Raw genomic sequence first — 14,751 nt, forward strand, 5'->3', positions numbered from 1 at the left:
TGGAGTGATTTGGATATACTCATCAGGAAACTGGAAACACTGATAGCCATCTTACCCATCTTAACAGTAGCTGGGAAACTTAGTGAAACTGGAAGGTGTTCCAAAATGACACAGCATTCTGCTCATGTTAGGTATTGTGGCTGCATGGAACGGAAGAAAAGCTGCACATTTCAGTTTTAGGGTAAGTATTTCACCATGTTTTCAGAAAGAAAGGCAGTATTTACTGTTTTGAAAGAAACATGACTTTAATATCCATATTTCAGAAGTGAAAAAACAAAGAGCTATATTCAACCTAGACAGGAGGACTGATACCAAAGATACTGTCAGTGGCAAAGATAGGTTTCATGCAAAGAGCCTCCTCTATCCTGACAGCCTTGCCTCAAACTGTATCTAGTCCAGAACTGGTGGGGGGCATCTGAGGGTTGAGGAGAACCCTGAAAAGCTGTCTCAGTGTCAGGCTACCTTTGAACCAGCAACCCCCAGAAGTCCTCTGACATTGACCCCAGGGCTTCATCTCCTGTGAGTAAGTCTAAAACAGCCATAGAGGCCTGTAACCAATACTCTCTGGGTCTGCCCTAAGAATAGAACTAAATCCCTCACTCACTCCTGAATTGACCCTTGCTCTCCAAGATCAAGGACAAAACTGAGGGCCCCTCCCTCTCCTCCAAATTCCCATTGTTCAAGGTTGGAGGAGAACTGCCCTTTTAGGTAAATAAATGTTGAGTAACTTACTCTTACTTATTCTTCTCGGTCTGCGAACAACCTGAATGAGCTAAAAGAAAACAGAAATTCCTTCTGAAGAAAACATCAACAGTGGGTAGTGGAGAAGCCAGGTATTTCAGACACCAATGAAGGCATCACGTGACAGGAAAGCAGCACATCTGGACAGCTGAGACAAGAGGTGAGAGGGGAGCAAACCCTGGGGATCTGGGCCACATCTGGCAAGCAGACACCTCCTCTCAGAAGTGGTTATATCTGGGGAAGGGAAAAACTTCTTGAGATTTAAATTGGATAAGACGCCTGGCCTTTTCCTGTGTTCTGTTTTGCAAGATGAAAAATTTCTGGGGTTCTGTTTCACAAAAATGTGAATACACCTAACATTCTTGTGCTATATAGTTAAAAACTGCTAGGATGGTAAATCTTAGCTCACATGTTCTTTGACAATAAAATATAATGTAAAAGTTTTTACTTAAACAAATTAGAGGACCAAAATTTAAAAGCCACATTCACCTCAGCAGAAACAGAGTCCCATAATATTATTGAAAAGTTTAGGAACAGCCTCCAAAGATGATGGGGATCATAGGAATGGTTATATTAGCTTTGCGTGCAAGCTAAGTTGCTTCAGTCACGTCTAACTCTTTGTGACCCCATGGACTGTAGCCTGCCAGGCTCCTCTGTCCATGGGATTCTCCAGGCAAGAATACTGGAGTGGATTGCCGTGCCCTCTTCCAGGGGATCTGCCTGACCCAGGGATCGAACCCACGCCTCTTATGTCTCCTGCATTGGCAGGTGGGTTCTTTACCACTAGCACCACTTGGGAAGCCCAGCTTTACTTCTATCAAAATAGATATTTTTCCTCATAGCTTTAGAGGACAAAAACATAAACTCTTGCTCTTGAGGAAATAGATTTTCAACACTCCAGGTCACCTGCAAAACTAAATATGAAAATGGATCAGAAAAAGCTGCTGGAAAGCACCCACCAGAGAGTCTGTAAAGTCTGCATAAATGAGTCCATCGTGTTAAAGAAGCTCACAAGTCCTTAAACACTTGAAGGGCCCAGTGTGAGCTTGGCTAACTTATTTTGTCCAGATCAAGATAATAATCCCCACTGCTGCACTGGAAGGAAGCAATCTCTGAAAATAATCTTCCAGGCACTCTGTAAAGTGCTTTGTATGTCTTATAGTCTGGGATCCACACAGCCACCCTAAAGAGAGAAAATTGCTGCTCCTGAACCACAGGTGAGGAAACTGCGGTTCAGGGAATCAGAGCTACTGCCCACAGCAAGCTGCAGACAGGATCCAAATATGGCTGAGGTCCCTGAGCCCCCAAAGGGGAGGATGCTTGGAGAAAGGCTGTGCTGTGGACAGGTCAGGAAACCAAGAGTCAAAGTGGGTAAGGAGCCAGGCAAGAGTACAGAGGGAAGAGAACTCTCATCTTGACAAGCTTTGTATAAGGATAAATGAGGGAGGTGGGAGGTGAAGAGAGCATTAGGATGGGTGGTTAATTTCCCATATTTGAACTCTGAATTTCTGCTTGTCTGTTTCACTAGGGTTTTTGGTTTTGTTTTTTTTTTTGGCCATGCTGCATGGAATGCAGGGTATTAGTTCACTGAACAGGGACTGAACCCGCCCCCTGCAGTGGAAGCAGAGTAGGGGACTGCCAGAGAAGTCCCCTGATTAGATTTTATGTTCTAAAATATCACCATCCAATAGAAATTTCTACAGTGATAGAAATGCTATATTGCCTTGTCTGACACAGTAGCCACTAGCCACATGTGGCAGCTGACCACCTGGTATGTGATGAATGCATATTCCTGAGGGTAGGACTTGTGTCAGTCACATTGAACACAGTAGCCCTTCATGCCTAGCCAGTGCCCGGGACACAGCCACTGCTGTGAAAGAATGTGTTTTCTGACTGTAGTTCAAGCTAGTCATCTATCAATAATTTCTATCTGTCCCAGGATCATGATAATATACTTCCTTTGAGGAAAATGGGGAGTCTTTCACAGAAGTAACATCCTGGCACAGAAGACTATCTCCTGACTCAGAATCTTCTCAGGTACTTTGATAGTCTTGCCCTTCATGCACTGTCCCATATGGTAGCCCCTAGCCATATGTGATGACATACATTTCAGTTGAAATAGAATTTAGTTGCTTAGTGCCACTAGTCACATTTCAAGTGTTTAACAGCCATGTGTGTGACTAGTAGCAACCATATTAGACATTTCCTTTCCTGCAGTAAGTTTGTTTGTTCAGCAATGGTCTAAGGATTAATGCCATAGAAATAGAGGGCAATGGGGTTGGTCTTTGAAAAGGTCAAAGGGCCCGTTAAAAGGTGAGGGCTGATCAAAGTGCGTATGTTATCTGATGCTGTTGTTGTTGTTGTGTGAGTTCAGTTGTGTGCAACTGTTTTTAACCCCATAAGCTGTAGCCTGCCAGGCTATCTGTCCATGAAACATTCCAGGCAAGAACACTGGAATGGGTTGCCATTTCCTACTCCAGGGGCTCTTCCCGACCCAGGAATCGAACCTGCAGCCCTTGTGTCTCCTGCACTGGCAGGCAGATTCTTTACTAACTGTGCCACCTGGGAATCCCTAATATCTGATGACTAAGTTCAAGTCCAGATGAAAGGGATTCTCTGAAGCTGAGGTTTCACCCAGTTATCAAAGCCCATAAATGACCTTGCTCAGAGCTCAGTGATACTTTCAAGTCCTCTTTCCCACCTATCATGTCTAATCCTAACTCAGTCAACTGTGTGAATAACAAACCCAACTACTTAAGACCTGCTGAGAGGCAGCATTAATGCTGCATCCTAAAGTAAAGACAGAGACTTGATTCAGATTGCTTTGGATCCCTGTCAGCTTACCACATCAAACTGTTTCCGGTCCAAGGGAAAAAAGCTCTTCCCATTGGGAAGATAAAAATTATTGCTCAAGACTGCAGTCTGAAGGCCTTTAGCCCGAATCTGAGTTATGGCCTCAGTCATCACTGGGAACTGCTTTGCCACTCGCTCACTGGTCAGCAGAGAGAAAAAGGAGTCCACGGGCACGGAGGTCTTTGACTAAGATTGGAGGTGGGGGGAGAAGAGAAGCAGCCATCATTAAGAGTAAGAAGAGCTTATCACCAACACAGAAAAACACATATTCCAGGCTTCCTGTCACTATCCCAGGCCTCTGGTTTGCTGCCAAAAGGAATTCTCTCTTTCAGCCCTGGTGCAGAATTTTGCATATAATGTTGTAAAAAGTTGCTTAGAATTACAGTGATTAGGGAATGGAGCAATTTATATCAATATTCCAGTTAAATGAATTCTTTATTTCACTCATTCACAGTCAATTTTTAAAAGATTCTGAAGACTCTAAGAGGATACATGAAACCCTAAAAGTGAATTAAGCAGATGTAATTTAATTTTTAGTGATCCAGAGATTTGATGACTCTGCATTGTCTCAGCTTCAGCATGATGAATTGAATCTGATCAACTTGGGGGATTTTAAATTCAGTCTCTGTGGGTTTTAAAACCTCTTTATTTTATCAGGTTTCAAAATTTGCAATGGCAAGTCTACTATTTTATACACACATTCATTTTACAACAGCTTTATGGAAACACGATTCATATATCACACAATTGGCCCATTTAAACTGTAAAATTCAGTGGTTTTTAATATATTCACAAAGGTGTAAAACCCTTAAGACAATCAGTTTTAGAACATTTACGTCACCCCAAAAAGAAACACCATACCTATCAGCAGTCATTACCCATTCCTCTTCCTCCCTGCCCCCGATTCCCCAATACTCCCAGTCCTAGAAAATAACAGCTCTATTTTCTACTTCTATAGATTTATCTGTTCTGAATGTTTCATATAAGTGGAATCATATAATATGTAGTCTTTGGGGCTGGCTTCTTTCTATGACTTAGCAGAATGTTTTCTATATATATATATATATATATTTATTCATTTACTTAAAATTGTGGTAAGACCCCATAACATCATATTCACTGTTTTAACCACTTTGGATAACATTAAGTACATTCACTGATATATAACCAAAACTACCATCCATCCAGAACTTCACTATTTTTAAATTATATTTTAGCAATTATATTGTGAAGGTACATGAGTTAATATAAATAAAGAGCTTAGAACAATGCATAGTCCAGAGAAAGGCTCAATGTTATCACTGCATTAAACAAGCTTTCTGATCAAAGCCATTATGCAACAATCCAGTTTCACATAAACAATAGCTGACGGAGGGGCTTAGTACATAATATTTTTATTTTTCATTTGTGCAGTCAAAATTGAGTACTTAGGGACAGAAGAAATAACTTAAAATCTTAGAATGGGTTATTAGGTTTTCCCTTCATTTTTAGTTTAACCAATTTAATGGATGAGTGTTGCATCCACTATCCTAGATAGAAAGAATATTGAAATTCAAGTATGTTTATCACTTACAATTTCTGAGCAAAGTCTCCCAAATTCTTGTAAGAAATCTTCTGTTGTTATCTCTGCTCTCATAAATTTCATCCAGGGCCCATTTTTGCCACCTGAGATCAAGGCCTTCACTATAGTTCCAGAAGGGATATGATTCTGTACCTCCCATTCTACCAGAAGTAAAACACATGGTAAGTGAAATGATATATGGACAAACAGCTGAAGTTTGGGGAGCAAGGTAATTACCATACAGGTTCTGTGGCATCACTGTGGTGCCAGGTGGGTTCTGTTGGGAATTCAGAGAAATTCAGGAAATGGAAAATCTCAGCCTTAGACCTCCCAGGGAACAGCAGTAACAATATGTGTGACTGAGGGGACACTGCTGCCAAGCATCAGTCCATGCCACCAGCTTGAGATGATGCTAGACACTACATTATGAATTTTCTTCCCTGGTCTCTTATTAGCTGGTTCATATGTATTAGGTCAGGCTTCCCTGGTAGTTCAGGGGTAAAGAATCTGCCTACCAATGCAGGAGATGCATTTCATCCTCGGGTTGGCAAGATTCCCTGGAGAAGGGAATGGCAACCCACTCTAGTATTCTTGCCTGGGAAAATTCCATGGACAGAGGAACCTGGCCAGCTACAGTTCATGGGCTCTCAAAAGAGTCAGACACGACTTAGCAACTAACCAACAGCAACAATATATTAGGTCACTCACATGGTCCTGGCACATGGTATGCAAGTACATGAGGGAATAAATCAGATTCTGACAGCACTCCAAAACAAACCCTTCATTTTGTAAACTGTAGTAATCCTTCAGGGCAGTGTAGCTGGTACACTGAAACATTCAAATGGAGGATGGTGTCTTTGAAAAATAACAAAATTCTGTCCGTAAAAAGCCAAAGCAGTGGATGGATTACTATTGTGTACATGGGGAACGCTGGGATAGCAGATACTTTTTCCTGTACAAGAGGGTTTTCTCTTTCTATAATATACCTGCTTATGGGGCAAAAACATATAGCATCCATAATTATATCTAAGATATAAGATACTTAACACTAAGTTTTTGTTTAATGTAGTGGCTGTGCACTGAAAATATTTCAGACAACACAGAAAGGTATAAAAAAGAAAACAGAATGACAAAGCAATCCCATTCTTCAGAAATCACCAACAGGACCAACTTAGTATGTCTTCTGAAAACAAGCGGGGTCTTTTAAAACTCAATCCAAATAATAATACCTCTTTAATTTTAGAACTGAAGTTAGAGCAATTTTTACGATCTTAAGAGTTGATAAGCATGCAAGAAAAGGCTCTCTCTCCTACGCTGCTGATGGGGGTGTAAACAAGTACAACCACTATGGAGTGCAACATGTTAAATGCACATTTACAAATTGATGTAGCAATTCTGCTTCCAGGAATTTCTCCCAAAGATATATTTATAAATGTAAGCAAAGATTATGTATACCACTGTTGGGCAGAACTGCTCACAGTGAAAACTAGAAACTTACATGTATGTTAATAAAGGGCTTGTTAAAGCGACCATGGTACATTCATATAATGAAATGCCATGTAGATGTTAAAATGTATAAACTAGGTCAAAGGTCAGCAAATTATGGCCTGGGGGCCAAATCTGTCTCCCATCTATTTTTGCGGATGAAGTTTTTCTGTAACATAACTACACCTTTGTTGACTATTGCTATGGCTGCTGCTGGCTCCAACAGTAGAGCTGAATAGCACCCCTGACAGAAAAAGTTTGCTAATTCCTGAACTAGACCTATGCCTGCTGTTGTTGTTGGTTAGTCACTAAGTGGTATCCGACTCTTTGCAACCCAATGGACTGTAGCCTGCCAGGTTCCTTTGTCCATGGGATTCTCCAGACAAGAATACTGGAGTGGGTTGCCATTTCCTTCTCCAGGGGATCTTCTCAACCCAGAGATTGAACCTGAGTCTCCTGCATTGGCAGGCGGATTCTTTACCACTGAGCTACCTGGGAAGCCCATGCCTACTGATGCAGAAAATTTGGCAAGATATTTTACTAGGTCAGAAAAAAAGAAAGGTACATCTAACAGTCTGTATGAAAAGTAAGTGTTAGTCGCTCAGTTCTGTCCAACTTTGTGACCTCGTGGACTGTAGCTCGCCAGGCTCCTCTGTCCATGGAATTCTCCAGGCAATAATACTGGAGTGGGTAGCCATTCCCTTCTTCAGGGGATCTTCTCAACCCAGGGACTGAACCCAAGTCTCCTGCACTGCAGGCAGATTCTTTACTGAGTCACCAGGAAAGCCCAAACAGTTTGTATAGCATGACCCAATCAGTGTAGACACAGTACACACACACACACACACACACGTTCCCCTGTATATATTGGGAATTTTTGGAAGGATAAACAAATTTTTCACAATGATAATCAATGAAGGCTAGAACTGCGGGGAGGGGGTAGAGGTGACAATAAGAAATTGGCCTTTGTATTTTTTTAAATCCAAAGTATTAAATATACTTTTAGCACCAACTATTTAATAAATATGGTTGGCATAAGTGAGTTTCTGAATAGAAAAAAATTAATTAAATCTCTATTTCTCACAATTACAAAAATGAATTCTCAAAAGACTAAATATCCAAATCAGGAAAGAAAAAAAAATCTATAAGTTAGAAAACAATATGCAACATCTTTATGAACGTCAAGGTAAAAAAGACTTCCTTACCCTAGACACTTTACACTCAAGCCATAAAGAAAAACACAGATGATTTTGATGACAAGAAAAATGAAAATCCTGGTATTGCAAAAACATTATAAGATAAAAACACAAGTCAATAACAACCACAAGCCTTACTAAGGCTCAAAAGATTCCAGGCACTGCTGAATAACATACCATTTAAAAGTATGAGCAGGATTTGAAAAGGCAGAGGAGGCAAGGAAGGGTAGCTTCAAGCAGAGGGAACAGAACTTGCAAAGGCACAGGAGTATAAACACATTTGGCAAGTTTAAAGAGCACCAAGTAGTTGAAGGTAGCTGAAATGTGGGTGTACATGGCAAATGGTGTGAAAAAAGGACTGCCATTCAAGGATTTAAAGAGGAGAGGGAAGGCAGAAGATGTGAAGTGTGTTTTAGAAGGGCAGTTCTAGGGGCTGTGTGGAGGGGGTGTAAAACCCAGAGGCCAGAGGTAGAGTTAGCAGTTAGGAGGCTGCTGTGATCAAGCAGGTGGGAGAATTTAGGGATATAACATGTGTAGAGGCAGTAGCAGTGGAAAGAAGAAAATAGCTTCTCAAGGTATTCTGGAAAGAGTTGAGAAAATTCCTGCCAAGTTATCTTTATGTTTGCTGTAAAAGCGGAGATTCATCTATCTGCCAAGGTTTGGTCTGGAGAAGTATGATGGCTCCAAGGGGAGTTTGGAACACCCCTGTAGTAAGTTCAAGAGGAATATCAGTGGAGGAATAGAGAGCCTGAGGGCTCACTTGCAGCAGAGCTACAAAACAAAACAAACAAACAAATAGCTCACCCAGTTAGCAGAGCTGGGTAATTTTTCAACCAGGGGCACAGAAAACCTGACCTTGGGATGATTTAGCACACAAAACTGCCCAATCAGCAACCACAGTCTGTCAAAAGAACAGAGACCTCTGTTTGGTCCTTCCTGTTGGCTAGAATGCGCATGTGATGGCAGAAAGTGAAGCAGCCAAGCCTGACCCATGAGGTGAGAGTGGAAATGGGGTGTGCTCATAGCAGAGCAACACAAGGAAAAGAGCCCAGGGCCCTGATACCACATAGCAACACACTAGCCCAAGCCACACACCTGGACTTTCACGTAAAAAACACATTTAACTTCAATCTTGTTTCAGTCAATGTTTTGTTAGGTTTTCTAACATTTCAAGCCAAACAAATCAAACTTAAGTCAGTTCAACTGAGTGCATAAGAAGGCAATACCAGAAGGGGCTGAAAAAGGAAGGATCAGAGCCTAGAGGTTTGTCTTGTAACAAAAGCAGGTGTAGAGGGAGGTTGATGGAAGAGGAAAGGTTGTGATCACAGTGGGGAGGGGGGCAGATTTCAGCATTCAGAAGTAGTTCTCCAGGAAAGGTAGTTAAATTCTACCTATAACATTGACAATAACAATGGCAGCTTGCCATTTATTGGGCATTTCAGATGAGCCAAGCACTCATTCTGCTAATCAAGTGCTTTCCATGAATAATCTCACTTAACCATCTCCTAGCACCAAAGATGTACAGACCATTAGCTCTAATTTAATGATGAGGAAAATAAAACTCAGAGAAGTGAAATCACTTGCCCAAGATCCTCAGCAGCACTAACTGTTGCGTGGAATTTGATTCAAGAGCAAGCATAGCACCCACTGAGACACACTATCATCTCCCCTCACCACCCTCCTTTCCCCCACCCCCACGCACCCCAGTCTCCAAAGGTGAAGGAGAATGAAGAGCTCACCTGCAGCCACTCTCCCTGGAGAAGGAAGCAGAACTCCGCCCATGTCAAAAATCACTGCTCTGTAGGGGCCGCCTCCAGAATGTGTCCATCTCGGGGCTCCTGGGTGCCTTCCCTGGACATGTTTCAGGAAGGCCACCCTCCAAGCCCGCTGGAGCTGGGAGGACTGCAGAAGCTGCCTTAGGCACATGTTGGGGCCAAGCCTGTGAAGCAGCAACACGACACGGTTAGCCTTCTCTGCCTCCAAGTAGACCTCCGTCCTGGCACTCAGGGTGCCACCTGCACACTACCCTGACTTCCAACCAGCATTTCAGACACAACCAGAGCTGAACTCAGGGTCTCTGCCCTCCACGACAACTCCTTTCCTAAGGTCCTTGGCTCAGGAAAGGGTTCCCCTGTTCCCCCAGCTACCCAAGCTAGAAAACTGGATTCACCCCTCAGTCCTCCAGCCAGACACCTCCATTCTGGTGCTCGGTGTGACCAGTCATTCCTCCCGAAGCTCTCCATCTACTCTCTCCACTCCCACTACATGATCTCACCAACAGACCTTTGCAGCAGCCTCTTAAGTGGTTCCCTTGCCTCTTCATTCAAAATTGCAAATTTGATCATGTCCTACCCCCATTTAAAATCACCAGTGACTCCCCACTGTCCTCAAGATAAACTCTCAGCTCCTTAAGCTGCCTGAAAATGCCCTCTGAGAACTTCTTCTCCCCTTTGGGCAGCAGCTCCCCTTTGTACTTCACCTTAGCCTGGGTGATCTCAACACTCACGTCCACAGCAGCTTCACTGAACACATGATGCCCTCCTCCTGTGGCCAGGCCTTAGCATATGCTGTTTCCCTGGCCTGAATGCTCCCTTCCATCCATTACCTGGATAACTGCACATTGTCCCTCAGGTTGTAGTTTACGTGTCACTTCTTTCATGAAACCTCTTCTGGCTGCCAGAAAAGACAGATGAGCAGTCTCTCCTGTACTCTTTCAGGGTGCCCTGTACTCACCTCCTCCTAGCACTCACCATGCCACCACACTATCATCCCTCCTACAGCGCAGGGCGATGACCTTCTGATCTTCACTGCCTCTTTTCTAAACTTACTTTCAACAAGTTCAGGGAAAAAAAATAACACATACACAACAGGTACATGTATATGCTATGCTATGCTATGCTATGCTAAGTCGCTTCAGTCGTGTCCGACTCTGTGCGACCCCATAGACGGCAGCTCACCAGGCTCTGCCGTCCCTAGGATTCTCCAGGCAAGAATACTGGAGTGGGTTGCCATTTCCTTCTCCAATGCATGAGAGTGAAAAGTGAAAGTGAAGTCGCTCAGTCGTGTCCGGCTCTTAGCGACCCCATGGACTGTAGCCTACCAGGCTCCTCCGTCCATGGGATTTTCCAGGCAAGAGTACTGGAGTGGGGTGCCATTGCCTTCTCCGGTACATGTATATATAGATACACAAACATTTTCACATGAATAGACATAAATGTGGCAAAATGTTAATAATTAGTCTCAGTGAAGGGTGCGTGATGAAAGGAATGAGAAATCATTGTACTATTCTTTCAATTTTTTTTAGGTCTGAAATAAAAACCTGGGAAAAAGAACAACAACAACAACAAATTCTACTTGCAGTCAGTTCCACTTGAAAATCTTGAAGTTTCTCATGTGATGTCTATGGTTAAAAAACTAAGAAGCAAGTTAGAGCAAAACAGGTTGGTAAGACAGCCTGCATGTTCATGGGAGTCACCTCGGTGCCACCATAAGGACTAAATAAAGTATGTAAGAATCTAAAGAAAGAATTCTTAGGAAGTAAATGTTCAAGATGATATAACGTGTTTCTTATGTAATTGGAAATTTGCTGAATTGGGGCACGAATGCTGAAATGAAAAAGGTAGATTGATTTGCAATTTGGGTTTTACTTATGTTCATGTGCCAAGGCCAAAGTTAACGACGGAAGGAGAAATTTATTTATAGGCTCCAAAAGTGTCAACACGCTCTGTGCAAGGGCTTAACAGAGATGAAAAGGGCTGACTTTCATACTGAAGGGGTGACTTTTATTCTCATTGAAGACACTGTCCTTCTCATACTCCAGCTAATGGATGAGTGGGCACTGCTTCCACAACTAGCTGCTTCTTCCTTCCAACTAGAGGTGATGGTCTGTTTTCACTTCCCAGTGCTCTCTTCAGAGCAGGAAAAGGCTGTGATTTCTCATACCATACATCCTGGTAACTCTGTGGTACCTGCCCACTGACTGGAACACCCCTGCCTGCTTTGTGTGTGTTAGTTGCTCAGTCGTGTCTGACTCTTTGTGACCCCATGGACTGTAGCCCGCCAGGCTTCTCTGTCCATGGAATTCTCCAGGCAAGAATACTGGAGTGGGTTGCCATTCTCTTCTCCAGAGGAACTTCCCAACCCAGGGATCGAACCCTGGTCTCCTGCATCGCAGGCAGATTCTTCACGATTTGAGCTACAGGGAAGTCTGCTTTATTCGCTAGTAAATTTCCACTCATTTTTACATCAGAGCATCAGCTTTATCTCCTCTAGAGAGGCTAGTCTTTCTTTTTCCTGGAAGACTCTGATACTAATTTTTTTTTTCCACTTTCACTGCTTCTTATCCATACCTTCACTAGATGACACACAGTTCCTTTTTGACTCTACCTACTCCTCTACATGTAAACTCGTTAAGGAAAGGCCTGTCTTATTTCATTTTCATGCCTATCCATCCCCTAGGACCTGGCACAATATCTAGACACATAGCAGGTGCTCAGTAAAAACATGAGTTGGAGGAGTTCCCTTGGCTTCCCTAGTGGCTCAGACAGTAAAGAATATGCCTGCAATGTAGGAGACCTGGGTTCGATCCCTGGGTTGGGAAGATCCCTTAGAGAAGGGAATGGCTACCCACTCTAGTATTTTTGCCTGGAGAATTCCATGGTCAGTGGAGCCTGCTGGGCTACAATCCATAGGGTTTCAAAGAGTCAGACACAACTGAACGAATAACACTTCCTTTCACTTCCTGGGTACCTAATAGTTAGGATTCCAGGCTTTCACTGCTTTGGCCCTAGTTCAATCCCTGCTCAGGGAACAGAGATCCTGCAACGTGTGTGGCAAGGCCAAAAATCAGAAAAGAAATATGAGTTGGAAGGATGAATAAACTGGATGAATCAGAAAATAAGGGAACACAGGTGGCAGGCATAGCATTTGGCAGCTACAGAGTACTATAACAAGCCCATTTTGCCCATCTCTAGTGAATAATTCTAGTTCTCTGGAACTGGCATCTTCCTTCTCCACTGTAAACAATATTCATCTTCTCTCTCTCTGCCTCTCAGAATGAGATCAGTATGTGTAATGTAGACGTGCTACCTAAATTCTACTTTCATAAACATGCACACAGTGTGAAAAAGTGAAATTGTTAGTTGCTCAGTTGTGTCTGACTCTTTGCAACCGCATGGACCAGGCTCCTAAGTCCATGGGATTCTCCAGGCAAGAATAGCGGAGTGGGTTGCCATTCCCTTCTCCAAGGAATCTTCCCAACCCAGGGATTGAACCCATGTCTCCCACATTGCAGGCAGATTCTTTACCATCTGAGCCACCAGAGAAGGCTAGTTGCTGCATATTAAAGAGATGGATTAGTAGAGATTGAGTGTTGGCTCTGAAATCAGATTGCCTGGATTCAAAGTCTGGCTCTGCCGCTTGTGTGATCCTGAGCAAGTGACTCTCTCTGAGCCTCAGATTCCTCCTCCATAAAATGGGAAAAATTATAGTACCTGCCTCATGAAGTTGTTGTTACTACTACAGAAAGTATGTATTAATAAAGCACTCAAGTTAGTACCTGGCACACCATTAAATGTTATCTGCTATTGTAATATACTATAAAAAAAAGTTCACACGAGATCTCATATATTATGTACATATAGTGGGATGCATATGGCATATACAATTTCACAAAAATCAGCAACTGCCACTGGGGGCAATTTTGGCCCCAAGGGGACATCTGGGAATGTCTGGAGACATTTTGGTGGTCACCAGTTGGAGGTGCAACTGGTACCTAGTAGGTCAGGCCAGGGATGGTGCTAACTATTCCATTAAGTGTAGGATATACACACAACCCAAAGGCTTAGTGAGTCCAATAATGTTAACAGTGCAGAGGTTGAGAAATCATGATATAAAGTGTACACTGAAACTAATTCATAGTGTGCAGTCATAAGGTATAAACGTCAGGAGGTCATGATATGAATTTGTAGTCCACACATCTATGTATGTCCAGGACGCAGTGTGTGCTATGACACAATTACATGTCATGATAACATATACCTAGAGTAGCATCCTGTCACATATATGCTATATATGTATTGATTGTGGCTTTCCATGTTCACGTGCCAAAGGCAAGTCTGTTCAGTGACTAAGTCCTTTCGGACTCCTTGCGACGCCATGGACTGCAGGATACCAGGTTTCCCTGTCCTTCACTATCTCCCAGTTTGCTCAAACTCGTCCACTAGGTCGGTGATGCCGTCCAACCCTCTCATCCTGTCGCCCCCTTCTTCTCCTGTCCTCACTCTCAAGTCTGCGGTATTGAAAAGAATGCGGACTATCAGAAAAATTAATGTAAACAGAGTCACAGCCTCTACTTGCTTCATCCTCATAGCTGTATAAGGATATCACACAATTTTATGAAAAACCTCGCTCAAGGTCACACAACAAGGTCAAATCCATAAGAACAGGAACTGGGTGTTCATCTTATTCGCCAATGTATCCCCACCACCCCAACAGTCCCTACTCCCTATGGGCCCTCAAGAGAAAGAAGCGGATTCATCCCTATGCCTCAGAGCACCGATCTGTAAAGCGTGGCTGACACAAAGCAACCTTGCCTACAGCTGGAGCGAGAGATCAAACAGGACAAAAAGAGGCCAGAGCTCACTGCAGGGTGCGGGTGGCTCGGACAACTGGGAGACCTCGCGGAGTCAGAGACCCCTCGCCGTCAGATGAGCTCGGCTGAGAACGAGGTCTCTCAGGTAGGGTAACTCAGGCCCGGGCGCAAACCCACCGATCTGCCTAATGAAAGCCCAGCTCCCGAGATTCCCGTGACGTGCCTCCTCCACGATCTCTTCCAGATTCCGTACGCAGGCTCCAGGCTCACCTCAGCGAAAACACACCAGTCACGTGGCTGCCTCCACACCCAATCAGAGATCG

At 43.3% G+C, this 14,751-nt stretch overlaps 2 protein-coding genes across 14 annotated transcripts in view; one reads left to right on the forward strand and one right to left on the reverse strand.

The window, feature by feature from the left end:
* The window catches only part of LOC145525192 (uncharacterized), an 83,947-nt gene extending 72,587 nt beyond the window's left edge, over positions 1-11,360 (forward strand). The window contains exons 8-11 of the mRNA XM_081538032.1: positions 132-901; positions 2,681-2,778; positions 5,244-5,337; positions 11,141-11,360. The gene's annotated coding sequence lies outside the window, so the exon portion shown is untranslated. The remainder of the gene's footprint in view (positions 1-131; positions 902-2,680; positions 2,779-5,243; positions 5,338-11,140) is intronic.
* The window catches only part of ACAD10 (acyl-CoA dehydrogenase family member 10), a 54,839-nt gene extending 40,096 nt beyond the window's left edge, over positions 1-14,743 (reverse strand). For 4 of the 13 annotated variants that reach the window (XR_014068487.1, XM_081539850.1, XM_081539853.1 and 1 more), the window contains exons 1-4: positions 14,652-14,712; positions 9,576-9,775; positions 5,168-5,316; positions 3,586-3,780 (exon numbers count right to left, since the gene is read on the reverse strand). Coding sequence is in view for 10 of the 13 variants with exons in the window: in XM_081539850.1 (XP_081395976.1) it covers positions 3,586-3,780; positions 5,168-5,316; positions 9,576-9,762 (531 nt within the window). In the remaining 3 variants the exon portion in view is untranslated. Of the gene's footprint in view, positions 1-3,585; positions 3,781-5,167; positions 5,317-9,575; positions 9,776-14,605 lie in introns of all 13 variants that reach the window. The other 9 variants (XR_014068488.1, XM_081539851.1, XM_081539854.1 and 6 more) reach the window with 3 other exon arrangements.
* Positions 14,744-14,751: the final 8 nt, after the last annotated feature.

This window comes from Giraffa tippelskirchi, chromosome 11, assembly GCF_054371585.1.
Source record: "Giraffa tippelskirchi isolate mGirTip1 chromosome 11, T2T-mGirTip1v1.2.pri, whole genome shotgun sequence".
NCBI lineage: Eukaryota > Metazoa > Chordata > Mammalia > Artiodactyla > Giraffidae > Giraffa > Giraffa tippelskirchi.